The sequence below is a fragment of the Toxorhynchites rutilus genome, chromosome 3 (assembly GCF_029784135.1).
Source record: "Toxorhynchites rutilus septentrionalis strain SRP chromosome 3, ASM2978413v1, whole genome shotgun sequence".
Classification (NCBI taxonomy): domain Eukaryota; kingdom Metazoa; phylum Arthropoda; class Insecta; order Diptera; family Culicidae; genus Toxorhynchites; species Toxorhynchites rutilus.
The window spans coordinates 103,242,923-103,261,910 of NC_073746.1; the positions used below are offsets into that span (position 1 = coordinate 103,242,923).

An 18,988-nucleotide genomic window follows, 5' to 3' on the forward strand; every position below is an offset into this window, starting at 1 on the left:
GGTTGTTGAGATTAACAGAAAGAGATAATTTCGTTTATTTAGTCACCATGGAAGTAAATGTCGTTCTGGAATTTTGTATGTGATTTGGTTTGGCAGTAGCAAAACTTTCTCCACTAGCGACATATATAAAATAACAGCGTAGTTCCACGTTAACAATGCGGTCGTGTCTTGGACACAACCTCCTATAATTTTTTATTTATGAAAATTGAAAGAAATCGTTTCATACATCAAGTCATTTTTAACACAACTGCTACCATATACAATTTTACATATACACTTCTGGTAAATTTTTCAAAATACACGATCGGTCATTGATATGAAATTTCACGAAGCAACCAACATTAAAGCTACAAATTTAAATTTTATTTGCTAGAATTAATCATATCACTCACCTTACTTGAAATATAAAAATGCCCCCGACTTGCAAATAATTGCAATGCCGGTTTCCCCCAGGCAGCTTGGTTTTGATGTTTCTGTTAGGGAACACATTGCTTTAGGAACAAAAGTTCCCCCTACTTTCATGTATTTGCAATGCCGATTTCCCCCAGGCAGCTTGGTTTTGACGTCTCTGTTAGGGACGCGACGCATATATCGTCAATTTCGACCAATCAGAAGTGGGTATTTCCGTTAGGATAGGGGTTGAGATTTTTCAATTGTTCAATAGTTAGTTTCATGACAAATATTATTTTCTTCAATATAAAAAATTGTTATGGAGTACCGAAATCGATTGACGCAAAAATTTAATTAATCCTGATGACTGAAATGACTGAGCAATAAGCGTTTGAAATTGGACAATTTTTACGATGTGCTCGATTTTCATTTTTTATTTGTACCCCAATATGTTCCCGAAAGACGTAATCCTACGTCAAAAATCCAAAAAAACAAGACAGTTTCATGCCTTTGTCATTTTTTATATATTTATTTTAAACTCATTATTTTATAAAGTTCAATTCACAAATCCAAACAAACTCAATTTAATAAAACACATTAATATTTAAATAATTAATATGTTCAATGTTAACAAGCGAGGAAACAATGCGAGAAAAACTAACAGACTGAAAAAAATATTTTCGATATCAAACCAATTTTTCATAACCCAACCCAGCGATTATTTTCACAGTCCCCTCTGATCATGAATTCTACAAAAGTCTCTTCCAGAAAGCGAAATACCGCGACATTGTTCACCACGAAGCGTTCTTGCTGCACACTGGTTTCGAGCTCCTTCGTCGCTACTGTTGGAGGGGGTCTCTTCTCTTCGTCCGTTTCTGCTTAACAACGGAGTTACCGATCGTTGTCTCGATAACCTAGCTCGTAAAGTGTTCAGATAAGAATCGTTATCGTTTTCCAGTTGTTCTTCAACGGTGTTTTGCTCGGATTCTGTCCGTACAGATCTCCCAAATGCAGCTCCAGGAGCAACGGATGGTTCTCTATTGTTCTGCGTGGAATCGGCGGCCTGACTCCGACCGACGGACGGCGTACCGTGAGAACCTTTTGGATAGAATCGAAGGCCCAATCGGCAGAGAAGGTCAGCGAGAATGAAACTTCCAAGAACAAAAGTCAAATAAATGACATCGGAATCAAATAGATCCAATAAATTACCAATCAAATTGCCAGGAACAACAAGAATAAAGAAAATTCGAATGAACTTATCAGCGTTCACGAAAGACAAACTAATCATTCCGAAAACGAGATAACAAAAATGAATGACTATAGTGTTCAATTTCTGGAAAAGCATCTCGCTACCACCCACTTTTTCAGTTATCCATGCCATCTTTTTATCGAAGTTTTCCTGCAGCGCGCCAATCATTGTTAGCATGTTTGCAATCGTACTGTTAATTTTTTGCAACTGTTCTAAAGTGTATTGATATTGCATCTCCACCGCATTGTGGTGAGAGGCGAAATGGTCACTGGTTTCATCAATCTTTTCGGCAATTGTAGCCGCGTTTTTCTGTAAATTCTCCATGTTTCGCAAAAGGGAATCCTGATTCAGTTTACTCTTTTTCGACTGCAACTCCAGTTGTTTTATATTATCATCAATTCGACCACGAAGATCGGACAACAGTATGGCAACCTCCTGTTGACCTGCTCGAATTAAACTTTTCTCCCTGACCAATTCTCGGAAGTTTGATTCAACCTTCGCTCTGTGTGCTTCCGACAGCTTCATAATGTCCCCCTGCTGACTGATGATCATATTATTATTAACGGACATCTCATCAATTGCTTCCTGAGCGAGGTTTTGTAGCTCCTTCTGATTATTCGCCATCTGCTTCATTATCTGAATCTGTTCGGCTGCCGTGTTCATAAGTTTATTGATGGTGAGTTCGGTCAAACCTCGGAATTGTTCATGCCGAACACTTGCACAAACTGCCTTCGCTCTGTTCGTTATTAAATGGTACGCATTCCATGTGTCCGGATCCATGCTTTCGGTGCACATCTTCAGTGACATCTCCTCGGTGCATTCGTAAATTTTTCGGCCCTCTGAATCGGACTGGCAATTCAGTAGCATGACAGCCAGTTTTCCAATTTGTTCGGCATTCAAAAGATGACAAGATTTCTTCAGCTTCAGTATGACTCGATGATGACAAAAATCCAATTTGGACAGATTGGTACCAATCCACTTCGATGCTTCTCGGATGAAGGATTCATCCCCTTCGGACAGTTCATACGGGACCGAAGGATATTGACCCACAGCATAACCGGATTTGTCTGGAAAAATCGCAAGCGCATTTTCCAATTCGTCCGAAGTTCGAATATCAAGTTTTTACCATCATTTTGGGGTGGCCAAAAAGAATCCAAGAATGAACCATTTGCTCTGCATACCATGGTGACACAGATTACCAAAAGTATCCTGAAACAACCCAAAGAATATAGTTAAAAATTTTCTGTTTTGCTGGATTTAGATACTTACCACCTTTTGTTCATTGCTGCAAGCGTTAAATGAAGTTTTAATACCAAGACGGTTCAGATTGCTGGAAGAATTTTCACGTTTTTTCATGATAGTGGCTACCTTGATCCGATTGATCCCATTATCCTTTTATGTTCAGTAGCGAGCAGCTGAATGTTTTCAATTACGAGTTTTCAATAATACCAACACATTAATACCTTCCTCTAAAAAGCACAATGAACACGATTGAATAGCTATATCAAAACCAAAACGAAAGTTCTAAAGGTAAAAAATGCTAGAACTACGTAACGGAAAGGATAAGACACATGTTATGCATTAATTCTATGTCTGGTCGCAATTTTAGATAGCACTCAATATTTGACGACATTGAACAGCTGATCAGTGAGAGACCGTGAGAGGATTCGTGATGACGGCTTTTTTACAATAAAAATTATAAATTAGATTGTTTGTATAAAATATGGGTTCTACACAAAGGAGTAACACATTTTTCCCAAGTGGAGAAAAATCTTTAGCAACAATTGTGTCTAATAACGATTCTTCATTGTAGTGATGCACCGACAATGCGCCTTCGACATACCAAATTAATGGATCTCGAACTATGTTGAGATCTGAGTTCCAGTTTGAAATTTGTTTCCTTTACCCAAGTCTACACAAAAACTAGGGGTGGGTTATATCTGTGTTATAACCGCAAGGTTGACGTAGGACTACCGTTAGCTTACTGAATATTTGTTCGTAGTTGCATCCAAATCAATTCTCAATGAATGGCTGAATGGATATTTTCAAATATTTCTGAAGGTTCTTCATGTAATTGTGTGAGTGAATGAGTGAAAGTATGGAAGCATCTTTACTAGTAGGCCGGGTGAACTTTGTCTGGTCAAAATTTAATTCAAATTAGTGATTGAATGGAACTCTATTCAATTGAATTCAACACCTTTTCTTCATTTTATAAGTAAAGAGTTTGAGTGAATTCCATGTTAAGTCAACTTATTATCAAAATCAATGCTCTGTTAGAAAATATTTCATCGATGAATCTCATTCTTGGTTCTTCATGTAATTGTGTGAGTGAATGAGTGAAAGTATGGAAGCATCTTTACTAGTAGGCCGGGTGAACTTTGTCTGGTCAAAATTGAATTCAAATTAGTGATTGAATGGAACTCTATTCAATTGAATTCAACACCTTTTCTTCATTTTATAAGTAAAGAGTTTGAGTGAATTCCATGTTAAGTCAACTTATTATCAAAATCAATGCTCTGTTAGAAAATATTTCATCGATGAATCTCATTCTTGGTTGAACGAATACGTTGATAAGCAAAATTGTAGTATTTGGTCCCAGCAGTTACAAGCAATACAAGAGCTGGCAACGCATCCCAAATATCTAGTGTTTGATGTGGTATGTGATCCAAAGGAATTACCGTACTTCTTTAAAGATGAAGATGAGAACAACGTTGCTAACAATGATGATTGCTAGCGTGCAATGACTTTTGGCTTATAGCCCAAAACACGCCAGCCGAATCAGGTCGACATGTAGTTTGGACAAAATGACACAGCATACGTAACAACCAATTTATTGGGCATTGAATTTGGTGAGTAATCTCATATCTCGTTTATGATCAGTGAGTTGGTCATCTATATCGTGCAATTTGAGCTTGAGCTTGAGCTTGGCTAGACTGTACACTTCGTAGTTGCTCTCCGTGATTGACTTGAACCAGTAAAATGCACAAAGAACACACTGAATGACACTTGGGATTAGCAAACCATTCTCATTGTGCGAGTTTCGGTGATTCGAGCTTTAATAATCAATAACAACGCCGGTCACCAGAGAAGGGAAGGAATATTAGTATGATATTCGCCGCCTGAAGACCAGAAGGCTCGCCTCTATAGCGTGGTTTCCTAGCGATTTATCATTGATGGAATAATTGTTAATGGGGAGAAGTAAGAATCACTGGGGTAAGTGATGTGGCAAACTATCGACCACTCAACGAAACGAAAATCCAAAAAATTCATGTGCCTATCTATGTATTCTACCATTTTTATTTACGTATTTTCATCGAAATCCTTTCGAGACGGCGGGGAGTTATCCGTGGGAAACCTGATGAGGTAACCCAGAGAACTCCTTGGATCAATCCGACCGGTCATATATTCCATTATTCAAGGCACGTAGTTCTTATTCAACTCCAAACATGACGACGGGGGCTTTTAGAAACCTCGGAAGATAACCGAAAAAACTGCTCTAAAATTAACCTCGGCGGCATACTCCGTTATTCATCACGCGTATTCTTTATAAAACTCCAATCGCGACGGTGGAGAAAAACATTGAGAAACTTGGGAAGGTTACCTAGGGAACTCTTCTAAAACCAAGCGATTCAAAGATACATTCCGGTATTCATCATTCGTATTCTTTATAGAGTTCCAATCATGAAGCCGGCTAGTAATTATATTTGGAAACCTAAGAAGTATCCTAGGGAACTCCTAGAAACATTTTTCCAGGCATTATGTTCCATTATACATTGCGCACGCTTAATAGAAATCTAACTGCGACTGTGAAAACCTGAGAAGGTAACCTAGAGAACTCATGAAAGTACTAAAAATAACGACAAACACAAAATTATATTTAAAATAGCACATTACAATGACCAACCCGTATTTCAAATTAGTACTAGACACGGTGCGATGTAAAATTATTCGCAACTAAACTCAATGTTACTAAATGTCAATATTTGACGGAAAGGATATGAGATAAATTTAAAACATGAAATCACAGTTTCAAATTTGTTGCGTGTTCGAAGCGAGTGTGATCCTTTATTTCTGGGCTCTACTGCGTGTCATTCAAATGCAATTCCGTTTTTTTTCGTGCATGCGTGGAACATGAGCCCAATAAACTCGTTTACCCATATTCATTTTCTTATAAACTCATGTTTTGTCGAGAGTGAGAGAGAGAGAAGATAATACTCCTCTCTTCGTGAAAGTGGGAACGAATCCGTCCATCTAACTAATTTTGTGATGTTTGGATTTCTTCGGTATTCGATCCAATCTCAAGCCCAGTCTGGCACGAGAGAGTAAGTAGCGACAAGCAGAGTGAGGAGTAGAAGATTGCAAATTGTACTGGCTTCTCGTGAACAAACAAAGAGGATAAAAAATACGAAGTAATAGGGCCCAATTCCAGAAAACGAGACGAGCAATTCGTCTCGTCTCGTCTCGGCTTCAGTCACTGTCGAGACGAGCAAAATATCCCATTCCAGTACACGAGTTTCATTGAAATGTTTTATTTGGTAGACTGGAGAGACTTCAGTCAGTTTTTCTCGGTATGATCAGTGATGTCAGATGAGAAGAGATGTTTTTGTTTTGAGAAAAGCATCAAACAGTTTTAAAATTGATCAATCGATACTCTTTTCTCAGTGCCAAAATATTAAAAAAAAAACATAACAAAAAGGAATAAGTTTCATACATCTTTTGGTTTCATTGATATTTTTCCTCGAGCATATGGTTTCATCACTCAGATGTTTTGTTATTATGGATTTATTAGGGGCAATGTTTGTTGACCTAATCATCGATTTATCAAGGAATGTTTTAAATCTATATATATATATATATATATATATATATATATATATATATATATATATATATATATGTATTTCCAATAAAGTAGTTGTTTTGAATTACTCATTTTCGTTCAATATGTGAAGACCCTTTTCGTGCCGTGTTAATATATTCAAAACTGTCATCTAGCATCCCTGGATATGAGTTCAATGTTTACATTTGGTTGTGTTGTTTGGAAGAGGCCCATTTGAAAATCTGTAATATCTTGCAATTACTGAATTGAATTTGATGGTTGCAGTTGAAAACATACATTGCTTATGCAATACTAGTTTAGCCGTGAAACCATTTTTGAAGATAAAGGCGAAGCAGAAGAATACCGATGCTTTCAATCAACAAGGTGAACAAACACATCAAACAAACTAGACTATTCGACTGATTCATTGACGAGCGCGGCCAAACGGTCGTCGAACCAGACGAGCTACTCGTCTGTTTTTAGTCGAGCTCGGCTTCTGGAATATGAAAACAAACGAGACGAGCGCTCGTCTGCTCGTCTCGTTTTCTGGAATAGGGCCCATATTTTGGTTTGTTTGACGTCTTTTTAACACTTTATATCCGGGCCATTCGCTTTTAACTAAAACATAATGAATACTTTCGGGCAACGCTGCCCACAACACAAACAGGTTAATATGAAGCCTACGAATTCACAGCCTTAGCATGATCCATCACTTAATCCGCTCCTCTCGCTCTCACAAACAAATAAACTTCGTTATCTGGACGAAGCCATTTTCTTTTTATCACTACCGCAATTGAAAATACACATGTATGCACACCAATAGAAAAAAAATGGGTGAGTTATATCTATAATATAACCGCAAGGTTGACGTGGGACTACCGTTTGCTTAGTAAGCATTTGTTTGTATTAACTCAACTTCAAAGACCGTGTTATGGGAGCACATTGATTTTGAAGAGGCAGTTAGGGCGTTTAGTTAACGCTTTATATTTCACAGTTATTCAATTGTTTACCTCATGAAAAATAACATTTTATCATATCACAATGAATAAAATGTAATGCGTAGAAATATTTCCTACCAATTGATGCAAACATCTTTCCGATCTATTAAGAAATGTTTGAGTTATAAGCATTCGAAATCTTTCATTTTTACCTGCACGTTCTGTGTTTAGGTTTTCATTTCCCCCCATATACTCCGGTTAGACGTAGCCCCACGTCTAAAAATGGCAAATGGAATGGACTTCTAAGAGCAGACTGCAGACTGATTTGTCGGCCGATAGTTTGGTCGGCTTCTTAATCAGTACGGAGAGGTATGCATGTGGGCACATTACGCCGATTCAGTTGGGTCGGTATTGCACCAGAAGGCCGACCCGACCAAACTGTTGGTTGACAGAAAGTCTGTAGTATGCGGAGGCTCTAAGGGCAACTTTTCGACACTATGACGTTTTAATGACCGAAATTTCACACGTTATAAATTATGAAAGGCATAACACTACAACTACGTGAACTCAACGAGAATGTGTTTTTTTCTTGCCGGATTTAAACCACTTACACGGAGCGAAAGGAAACGCGTTCGCACTCGTTGACCCAGAATTTCACTCAAGGAAGATTATCTTTCTGCAGAAATTGTTGTGATCTTCTGTTCGTAGAGCATCAATCACAGCTTTCTCATCGTTCACCGAAGAACAATGGGATTATTTTTGCTGGTATCCTGGTGGAAAGGCTTCCGGTGATAACAGGTCTTCTTCTTCTTCAATGGCACGTTCCTAGAGGAACTTCGCCGTCTCAACGTAGTATTACTTGCGTCATTTTTTATTAGTACTTAGTTGAGATTTCTATGCCAAATAACACGCCTTGATGCATTCTGAGTGGCAAGCTCTAGAATACGCGTGACCACAGTGCAAGACGGAGGCAATTTCTTTGACGAAAAATTCCCCCGACCAAAACGGGAATCGAACCCGAACACCCGGCATGTTAGTTGTGACGCTAATCACTCGGCCACGGGAGCACATAACAGGTGTAGTGGTGATAACAGGTGTAGTGGATTATTATAAGGAAAGTAACATTTTTTCCACTCCTGATTATTGGATCTCTTTGGACATTTCTAATGGATCCTTTTTGACAACTAATTTGATTCTATCCACATGACCCATCGAATTAGTAATAGTTGCCACAAGTTTGGTCATATTTATTAATTGTTTCTTCGAGTGTATGAGGAATTGAAATTTTAAAAACTTTAGTTGGAAATCTTATAACAGAACGACCGTCAATTCTCTACACATGTTTTTGCGGCGCACCGAACAAAAACAAACAATGGAACAAGTATAACGAAAACATTATCGCATTAATGTAGGCAGATGTGAATTAGATTTAAAATTTAAGATAAGATATGATAACAATTCGTTTTTGCAAACTGTGCCACCAGGAAGTCAAATTCTTTCGTCCGTAGTTCCGTAAAAGTACCTACCTCAGCTAGGTCAAAATGGACATTCTGATTGAACCAGACTGTTTCAAAATATGTCGTATATGTATGGAGAATTGCGAAGACGACTTTATATGCGTGTATGACGAGTTCGAGGACAATATCCTGATGGACGTTATCACTGAATGTGCCCGTATAGAGGTATGTAAAAACCGGTGCATTATTCAACAGGCGTCTCTAATGAACATTTTCTTATCATATTGTACATCCCATCCTCATTTCTGCGGTTCGTTACAGATAAGAAAGGATGATGCATTGCCACGGAACGCTTGTCGAAACTGTGCCGAGTATATGATAATTGCCTACCACATTATTCAAAAGTGTCGTGATTCGGACCAAACACTGAGGAACATTTTCAAACATGAGATTGATTTTCGCAGCCGAGAAGAGCAAAACTACAATGCGGCTAATATTCACGTAGAAGACATCAATCCGGCGGAGTATGCTTTTCTGCTTTCGGATGCGTATGACAACATAATGTTGGAAACTGTGGATGGACTAATTGTGAAGCCGACCAACGAAGTGGATCCTGGAGAGTTCCAAAACAACGCACATTATGGTGAAAATGAGCAGTTGGATAACGAACAAGAAGGAAACGCAGAAATAGGGGAAATTCAAGGAAAATATCCGCTAGAAGCAGAACCACAGTATTCAGTCTTTCACGGCAGGCAAAAATGTTGTGGCTGTAAATCAGAGTTCGATGATGAAACCGATCTGAAGAATCATATTGAGTTGGTTCATTCGAAAAATTCAGACAATTGCGATACCAAACCATTCAAATGTTCTACTTGTTATAAATCCTTCTCCAATCAGCAACTTCTAAAGGAGCACCAACGAAGCGCGGTTCGTAAGTATTTTTGTCGTCAGTGTGGGAAAGGCTTCATGACCCAAGAAAATCTTACGAATCACCTCAAATGTCATGTTTCTTCGGGGGAAACCAAAAAGTGCTGCGGTTGTCGCAAAGATTTCAGTTCCGAAACAGAGCTTCTAATGCACTCGCGAGAGGTGCACAGGCCTGAGCAAACTTCAAATCAAGATAAGCCCTATGAATGTGAAACTTGCTTTCGGCGATATCCAACTCGCAAATCACTTGTGAGTCACAAGCGGATGATACAGCAGCATCAGTGCCCACGCTGTGGAGAAGTGTTTATGAAGAAATTGTTCCTAACATTACATGAGCAGTCTTGCCGATCAGACGAGCGCGAGGATAGTAACAGACGGTGCTGTGGCTGTCGTTTGGAGTTTCCTAACCAAGGAGCATTACGAGAACACGCTTTGCTCACCCACAAACCTAACGATCATCAGGAGCGAGATGACACAAAATCCTTTGAGTGTGAAATTTGCTACAGACGCTTCTCCTCGAAACCAAATCTGCAGCAGCATCAGAAAAAGGCGAATCAAGAGAAACGCTACGAATGTGAGATATGTGGACGCTCTTTCAGTCGGGCCCACGATAAAGCTACTCACGTTACTACGCACTCGAACGAAATGCCGTTTTCGTGCCAGCTCTGCCATCGGAAGTTTAAAAACAAGCTCTACCTCAAAAACCATTTGAAGCTGCATGCTACAAGCGAGTCGAAAAATTTTGCTTGTGCAAAATGCGGAAAATGTTTCCGAACGAAGGATCTCCTTAAAACACATTCGATCAGTCACAGCGAAGAACGCAAGTACGCTTGTAGCGTATGTCCGGCAACGTTCAAGCGATTGCAGTGCCTTAAAATCCACATCAAAGTTCACACAAGGGAGAAAGCGTTCGGTTGTAATATTTGCGCGAAACGATACGTTCAGTCGTCGGATTTAAAGCGTCATTTACTGACCCACAACCCGGGTGAGAGTGGTAAACCCTTCCAATGTGAATACTGTTTGAAGCGATACCCGAGGAAGGATTATCTCAAAGTGCATATACGCAAGCAACATTTGAACAACGTTGATATGATACTGATCGATGAGGCAGCGCTCGAACTTAGAGGCAATGGCAGTGATAGTGATTTACTGGTTATTTAAAGCGATGCCGAATGATTCAGCACACTATTCAATCGGGACGCCGTAAACATACTCAGGGAGAATCGACTGATCGATAGGTGACAATAAAAAAAATCTAAATATCATCCAATCAATAAACAACGAGTATAAAAATAAAGTATGCAGCTGTTTCTTATAAATTCAAAAAATAGAAAAATACAATATAAAAATATATAATATGTATGTATAAAAATGGATTTCTGCCTGTTTGTCTGTCTGTCCGTCTGTCTGTCTGTCTGATTCTTATGGACTCGGAAACATGATCAACATGAAAATATGTATGTAGAGGTTTTTGGGGCCGGGGAAGATTTTCGTGATAGTTTGAGACCCCTCCCCCCTCTGCCATACAAATGAAACACAAATTTCTGCGTAGCTCGAGGATTAATCAAACAAATTAATCAAATTAGGCATATTGAGGTTTTAGGGTGCAATAAATGTTTCTATGATGGTTAGACTCTCCACCCCCCTCTCTAAGGAGGGGTTGCCATACAAATGAAATTAAAATTTCTGCATTACTCGAGAATTTATCGAGCAAATGAAACCAAATTTGGCATGTGGATGTTTTAGAGTGCAATAAATGTTTCTATGGTGGTAAGACTCTCCACTCTCTAAGACTCTCTAAGGGGAGGAGGGGTGTCATGCAAATGAAACACAAATTTCTGTGTAGCTCGAGAATTAATCAAACAAATCGAGCCAAATTTGGCAGGTGGAGGTTTTAGGGGACAATAAAGGTTTCTATGGTGGTTTGACACTCTTCCCCCCCTCAAAAAAAGATGGGGGGGATTGATTAACTCAAGAACTAATCAAGCAAATGGAGAGGCTATCATACAAATGAAACACAAATTTCTGCATAGTTCGAGAACTATTCAAGCAAATCGAGCCAAATTTGGGATGTGAGGCTTTTTGGGTACGAAAAATGTTTCTATAATGGTATGACACTCCTCTCTTCTCTGGAATGGAGAGGGGGTCCCGTAAAATAATACACATAATATCATCCAAACATATTCCAACCAAACATGACAATTAACTTTTTTCGGAAAACTCTGAAGGAAGAGAGGAAAATGGGAAAATTCGGAAAATTCAATATGTTCTACAATTACATAGTGACAGCGTTGTTAGTCCATTTGATTCTTGCGCAAACGAAATTTATCTTTACCTGTAACGTGTCTCTCCCTTAACACAAATTATTCAAATTTCGCATAGTTTCTCTCTGTAGTTTTTAGTTTACCCACGATCAAGTGAACGATTCTGAGCTGTCTCATCATAGATACGATAATCGATAATCGCGATAATGTACTAGATCATGATTTTATCATGGCTGGTAAACAAAAGCTTATTCCGTCTGTTATTGCAGGACGCAAAATAAAGCTAGCTCACCTTGGTCATGCTGAAGCAGTTCAATACAGTGGTCCAATGTACGTTGCAGTGCGTTCAGGAAGGCACTGTTCTTCGAACGCATTTTCTCATGGGCTCGATATCAAAAGGGTGTGCGAGCTGCCTGAATTCGAGATAGATGGTTTTAAAGCATCAATCCTAACTGATGTGATGTGATTATTTTTAAATTTTCATTACTTAAATAAAGCTGAACTATAATGACATTTTTCCAAATGACTTTGAGTCGAAGTCGTTTGAACTACAAGGATGGAAAACATGATAGCATGATACGATTTACGATTAATCGCAAACTGCACAGATCGCGATCTGTACAAACTGCGACTAACGATCAATTCTCTCCCATCATAACCAAATGTAAGGGGGTCTCCGTAGCCACTTGGTTACGCGTTCGCTTACCAAGCGATCGATCGTGAGTTCAAACTCAGGGCCCTCAATTGACCATCTTTGTGTTGTTATAGAATAACTACGTCCACGCAACCATCATCAGCGATGGAAATCGATCCACGGTGGAACAAAGATCGATTCATACATACAACTGCTCTGCTCTACAAGAAACATCGGGCTGCTGTTCTATAAATAACCCAACAATGATCAATATCAACTGTCTCCGCTGTCCGGTCTGCTGAACAATGGAAGATCAGAAAGAATACCCTTATGCCTAAATGGCTACTACTGTGTAATTTACCATAATGTAATGGAACAGAAAAACTTAACGCCTAAATGGCTACTACTAACTACTGTGTAATTCACAATTTATAGAAACATAAACATATGTACATGTACACGATTAAACCCGGCTCTGTTACAGCTAAATGCTATTGAGCCTAATAAATAAATGGGATAAAAAAAAAATAACCAAATGTTTTTCTCTTGGTAATTCTGAGTTGACCAAAGCATTGCCAGACTGAAACTAGTTCGAATCATTGAGTTACTCTCCTTCCTCGTTTTGTTTAGAACTCGTAACAAGAATTTGCTCCATGAATTTGCATACGCCATGTATCTTTATGGCGTACGCTTTACGATTCTCGCTCTCTCGTCCGGGCGTTCAATTTTCCTTTTCGCGTTTACTTCGATAAAACTGGGTAAAGTAAAAAAATGCGCTACAGCAGATAGGACGACATTAATGTTTAATGTTCCACAGAGGATTTCTCAGATGGTGTATAAATTTATCTACAAGTGACTACAAACAATAATCCCCCTCAAATCACTAATTTTATTAGAGTTAATGTAAATGCGTTGTTGGCCAAGGCTATTAGGACATCGAACACGTGGTCTTGCGAGATATATTTTTCCGTCTGCCCAAATACAGAATACTTTTTTCGGACCCGAGTAAATTGGTGGCTAGAAAAGACCTTGATTACCTTGAATTAATCAAAAACATAAATTAGGGCAAATATTTCAACATGTGTTTTTTGTGTAAGCACGTAAATATTTGCTCATAAAATTTTAGGATTGTGGAACTCTACATAATTTGTATGCAGATAGACTATCTACAGTTTGTGGGGGAATACTCATACAACTCAAATGGGTAATGATTATCTGATTTTCAAAAAAAATAAGCTTTTTTAGTAATGTTTTCTTATTCTGAGACTGGTTCACCATATTGCACTGCTACTAAAACCGTAGGCTAACTTCAATGATATTTTTTATTCATTTTCGGCGAATAATCAATAGAATGCCGTGTTACGAAACATCAGAACAATAGCAAAAACAATATTACGATCATAAGGTTTTGGTTCGGTTAGTCCAGACGACATTGGAATATATTCCATCTGATCATCTTTAGAAAGGTTAATGACCTTCAAAGGATAAATTTATTTTGGGAACATTGAATTGATGTTCATGACTTCAAGTCGGACGTTTATGTGCTTTGATAATAATTGTGTGGTCCTCATAAAGCATATATTCCAATGCCGTCAGTTCACTGAAATTCTTCGCATACCGTTTGATGATTAGGTAGGATGTTGATCATCTTTGTTGCGATACCGATTGTTCCAACAATATTCATTCGACAATATGAAGATTGAATACCTGAAACTAACCAGATTCAACCAAGCAAATCTGCGGTCAAAGCAGTATGTACACTTAAGAGATGCAAAAAGTTTGAAGGGATGTAAAAAAAAAATTAGTCGTTCGATAAATCTACTGCCACATATGTCGGAAGTAGAGACGTCGATTAATCGTTCGATTAATTCAAATAATCGAATATCTGAAATTATAATCGAGTAATTTTGTATCAAATAATTTAAAATCAAAATATGAATACATCGAATAATTGCCACTGTAATCGCGATTAATGAAAGAAGAAATCTTTCTCAAGGTTAATGCATTTTTGGGTTAAGAATAAGGCTATATATTTTTTTCCAACATTTTTTTCTCCAGCCATCTAACATCGATAACCCGATAGACCACGCGACCAGAATGACAACGTCATACGTGATTATTACAAGAAATAAATATTCGCTCGATTAATCGAATATTGAAAAACAATTATTCGAATGAATCGAATATTGAAAAATGCCCCAACGATTAATCGATAATCGAATAAATGAAAAATTTAGACATCACTAGTCGGAAGTTCACGATATATGAATAACATACGTTCAAACTAATTCATTACATTTATTCGCAATGAAGAACGTAACCACACAGAATTGAATTAATCAAATATGTGATCCGTTTTATCTACTAAATAAGAAAGGGTCTGAAATTCAATCGAATTCGAAAGGTGTTTCGTGAAGTCACTAATTGAATTACTATTGGAAAAACTATTTGGAGAGAAATGTGAATGTTCAGAATTATTGGACAGGAAACAACAGCAAAATAAAACCGACACGAGACTGAGTCAGCCACTCACTGCGGTCAGTGCAATAGAGAATTTAAAATCCCTCGACGAGTGTCGTAAGATTTCAGTTGATCGTCTCTTGTACACTTTCCGATCAAGAACTCATCATCCGCTCTATGGAATGGGATTAATCGTTTGTGGTCTGCACTCACGATAAACCTTGAGTAGTAGAAGTAATGCTTCGAGAGTGCATACAGTGGGGATTCATATGAAGAATAAAAGAGCATGGGGTGATTTAAAAACATCCGACTAGAGGGATAGACTTATTCATTGATCGTTGAATGTGATTTTTTAACATCCCTGACTTTGACATTGTGTACAAATTATGTGAGCGTTATGTAACTTAAAGGAGAGGGAAGTTTGTCTTGCGTTACTTATTGTTACAAAGGGGGAGGGATGGGGTCCAAAAATCGCGTTTTTAGCGTTACGTAATTTATGTACCAAGCCTAACCTAATATTAGGTTGATTCAAAAATTCTTACCCTCAATGACCAATCGCTTCCTAAGTGTCGAACACCATGCGCTATTCAATGCTATTCATCTCCACTTTGATACTTTTCACGCAGAAGAGATGCCTCGTCATGCGCGGATTGCTATACCTGGCATCCACTGTGTCGTTCATATGCTCACACGGAGGAACGGCACCTATCATGCGCTATCACTATCGCTTTCATACGCAGGCTAACGGTGCTTCGCTTACCCTCCACCACTCGGTGAGCGCATCGCATGCATCCTTCAGCGCACTATCGTATGCACCTTTAACGCAAACTGCAAGGCTCTGCTCCGCCTTGCTTCCAACACTCGGTGACCACATCGTATGCACCCATCATGCTTTCGCATGCACTCTTGCAACGCCCTGTATGTTCTCCGCTGCGCTGTTGATGTAAAACAGTCATCATGTTCCAACAGCCCTCCAGAGGAGCTTCATTAGGTTCGTTAGGTTAAGTTTGTGAAGCTTCGAGCGAACACACTAACATTCGATATCGCGTAGGATTCGTACACCGTCATCGGTCATCGAGCATCGGTATCGAATGTTTTGTCCGAGAAGTGTCGAACATTTCGGTCTTGGTCGATCTTGGATCCTGTTTGATTTGATAATCTCCATGTGTAGGAATTTGGGCTGGAAACAGGAACTACGTACGGCCATATTCTTTCAGGAGTCAAAATTGATTACAATTAAGCCGTTTTCATTAGTCAACTGATGTGCACTTTACATTACCAATTAACTATATCAACTCCTTCTCTTTACCCATCTGAGCGCTCAAATCTCCGAAGATGATCTTGATGTCATGTTTTGGGCGAACAATTTGTGCACTGAGTATAAACTAGTAGTATTCCAATCGTCTAATATGTTAAAGAATTGATAGGGTATTTTCTCAAAAAATAGAAGAAAAAAAAACAAACGAAGAATCCAATCATCGAACAATTCTATTTCAAGTCGAAACCCAAACACCTTTTTGCAATTTGAATGCAACACTTTCTACGTCATCTCAGCCGGGCCATAGTCCTCTTGTATCACTTCCTCCTCTTCGGCTATCACATTCTCCGTCACTCCGTCATGCGCGTCCATCACGTAAAGTTCCAACATTTCCCCCGTCTTGTTCTTCTCATGCGTTTTTGCGTGCTTCTTCAGAGCCGAGGTGGTTACATGGGTTGATCCGCACGTCTTACAAGTATATGGCCTTGACCTCGTATGGATACGCTCGTGTACAATCAGATTCGACGAATGGGTGAAGGTTTTATCACAATAGCGACACTTGCGAGCTTTAATGCCCTTGTGCACATCCGTGTGCTCCTTGTACTTATGTTGGTAGGCAAATGTCTTAGGACAGAATTCACACTGGAACTTGCGTATCTTTTTGTGGATCACCTGAATGTGGGTTCTGAGAATGGTTGCTGTTGCAAACTTCCGACCACATTCCTGACACTGAAACATTTTGTAATGCTTCCGGTAGTGGGACCACATGAGCTGGTACGAAGGGGCCATATATTTACAGTCAGGCTCCTCACAGGCACGAGGATAACTGTTGATATCCTTTAATGACGCCGGAAGAATATCCGTCTTTGTGGTATACATGGGATCATCCGGAAAGTGCTGCTGCATATGATTCCGCCAATCGATAGCGTTGGTGAAATGTGTTTCGCACACGGAACAAGGATGGCCATTGTGAGTATTGCTTTGCTGCTGGATGTGACGCATTTTGTGCAGCTGGAAATTCGACTCGTGATTGAAACCGCGGTCGCAGAAAGGACATCTGAATATGGAATCTTTCCTGTGAATACGTTCATGACGACGTAAGATTGTTCCTGTTTGGAAGGACTTTTGACAAGTTTCGCATTTATATCGCTGCGTTTCTCTATTCCTGTGGGCTCGAACATGTTTCTGAAATTTGCGAATTTCGTGAAACATTTGGCCACACATCTCGCAATGAAAACCATCGCGAGTCTCCGAATGTGCGTTACGTGTGTGATCATAGAGGGGTGGATACGATCGGAATCGTAGCGGACAATGGTCGCAAACATAATTGAAATCGTGAGACTCAAAATGTTTATTGAGCAAAACCAAAGTCTTGATCTCTATCGGATATTGTTCCGTGCTACATTCTTCGCATTGGTAGGGTAGCATATTTTTGTGGACAATAAGATGCATGTCGAAAAGATCCCTTGTTTCGCTAACATTATCACAAATATAACACTTGTTCGGTATAGTCTCGACAATATCAAGTTTGGGCACCGTTTGTTTCGATTTCCTTTTCGTTTGTTTTTGTCGCAAGCCTTTGGCAGCTTCGAGTTTCATTGGAACTAGTTCCTCAAATCCTCTGAAATCATTGTCACTCTCACTTTTCGGCTCTTCGTTTAATTCCTCTGATAAATGCTCGACAATAAATTCATTGTCAGATTCGAGGGTTTCAATTTTTATGTCGATTAGCTGCTCTGCAACTATTTCTTTAGCCTCACAGCCGATGGATTCAAGTTCATCATTCTCCTGCTCTGTAACATCATCTTGGACCGGATCATTCTTTCCCGAGAGAATTATAGATTCCTCCAGTTCTTCGACTTCCTCCAATATTCCATCACTGTGATACTCTACTTTTTCTTCTTCAAAGGTTTGCTCAGCGACAATACCTTCCAATTTACCTTCCTCTCTCAACTGGTGTAACAATAATTGGCTCCCTTCGATCTCTTGATGGAAATGGTACAAGTAATCCACTTTTCTGAGACAATTTTTACAAACATACTTGGGAAAATCCACACTTTTGTCGAGCTGAAAAATTAAGTGTTTGTAAATTCGTTAAGGCAAATTATATGCGCGCAACATACCTCCAGTTTAAACGTAACCCAGATGATTTCAGTCACCAATTTATCGCCAATGCGTGATTTGAACAGTGGACACGGTTCTGTAGCATTTCGCAAACATAGACGGCACCGGCGTGGCATCGTTCCAACGGGCTTATGTTTGCAAATCGTATACGTTCATTACTGATGAAAAAATGCCTGAATTTCAATATTTGTTTACCGTGTTTACCAGTTGTACAAAGTTGCCAGTTCTATTTCGGAAAATCGAACCCAGGTTTTACATTTACAAGGTGGCAAAAAAATGATGCGTTGAGACGGTGCATGAAAAGAGGAAAAAAATGAATGCTACGTATGGAGCTGTCCACATACCACGTGGACATAAAAAGCACGAATTTGGACTCCTCCCTCCCCCTCCGTGGACAAACGTGGACATTACCCGGACCCCTCACCCTGTTGTCCACGTGGACATTATAAGATATTTTTTAATTAAAAA

General features: G+C 39.1%; 3 protein-coding genes across 4 annotated transcripts; 1 reads left to right on the forward strand and 2 right to left on the reverse strand.

The window, feature by feature from the left end:
- Positions 1-3,457, reverse strand: LOC129776427 (protein brambleberry-like). Its single transcript, XM_055782059.1, has 3 exons — positions 2,909-3,457; positions 2,766-2,848; positions 1-2,706 (listed from the first exon to the last, which is right to left on the reverse strand). The coding sequence occupies exons 1-3, from the start codon at positions 2,920-2,922 to the stop codon at positions 1,115-1,117; spliced, it is 1,689 nt and encodes a 562-aa protein (XP_055638034.1). The 5' UTR covers positions 2,923-3,457; the 3' UTR covers positions 1-1,114.
- A 5,247-nt stretch (positions 3,458-8,704) lies between these two features.
- Positions 8,705-11,123, forward strand: LOC129773047 (zinc finger protein 883-like). 2 transcript variants are annotated; one of them, XM_055776599.1, is made up of 3 exons: positions 8,705-8,804; positions 8,881-9,078; positions 9,175-11,123. In XM_055776599.1, exons 2-3 carry the CDS (start codon positions 8,938-8,940, stop codon positions 10,939-10,941), a joined length of 1,908 nt encoding a protein of 635 aa, XP_055632574.1. In that variant the 5' UTR covers positions 8,705-8,804; positions 8,881-8,937; the 3' UTR covers positions 10,942-11,123. The 2 variants fall into 2 exon arrangements, with proteins under 2 accessions (XP_055632574.1, XP_055632573.1); XM_055776598.1 differs by having other exon boundaries at positions 8,723-9,078.
- A 5,477-nt stretch (positions 11,124-16,600) lies between these two features.
- Positions 16,601-18,705, reverse strand: LOC129773048 (zinc finger protein 564-like). The gene is made up of 2 exons (XM_055776600.1): positions 18,520-18,705; positions 16,601-18,463 (listed from the first exon to the last, which is right to left on the reverse strand). The coding sequence occupies exons 1-2, from the start codon at positions 18,634-18,636 to the stop codon at positions 16,679-16,681; spliced, it is 1,902 nt and encodes a 633-aa protein (XP_055632575.1). The 5' UTR covers positions 18,637-18,705; the 3' UTR covers positions 16,601-16,678.
- Between the last annotated feature and the right edge of the window lie 283 nt (positions 18,706-18,988).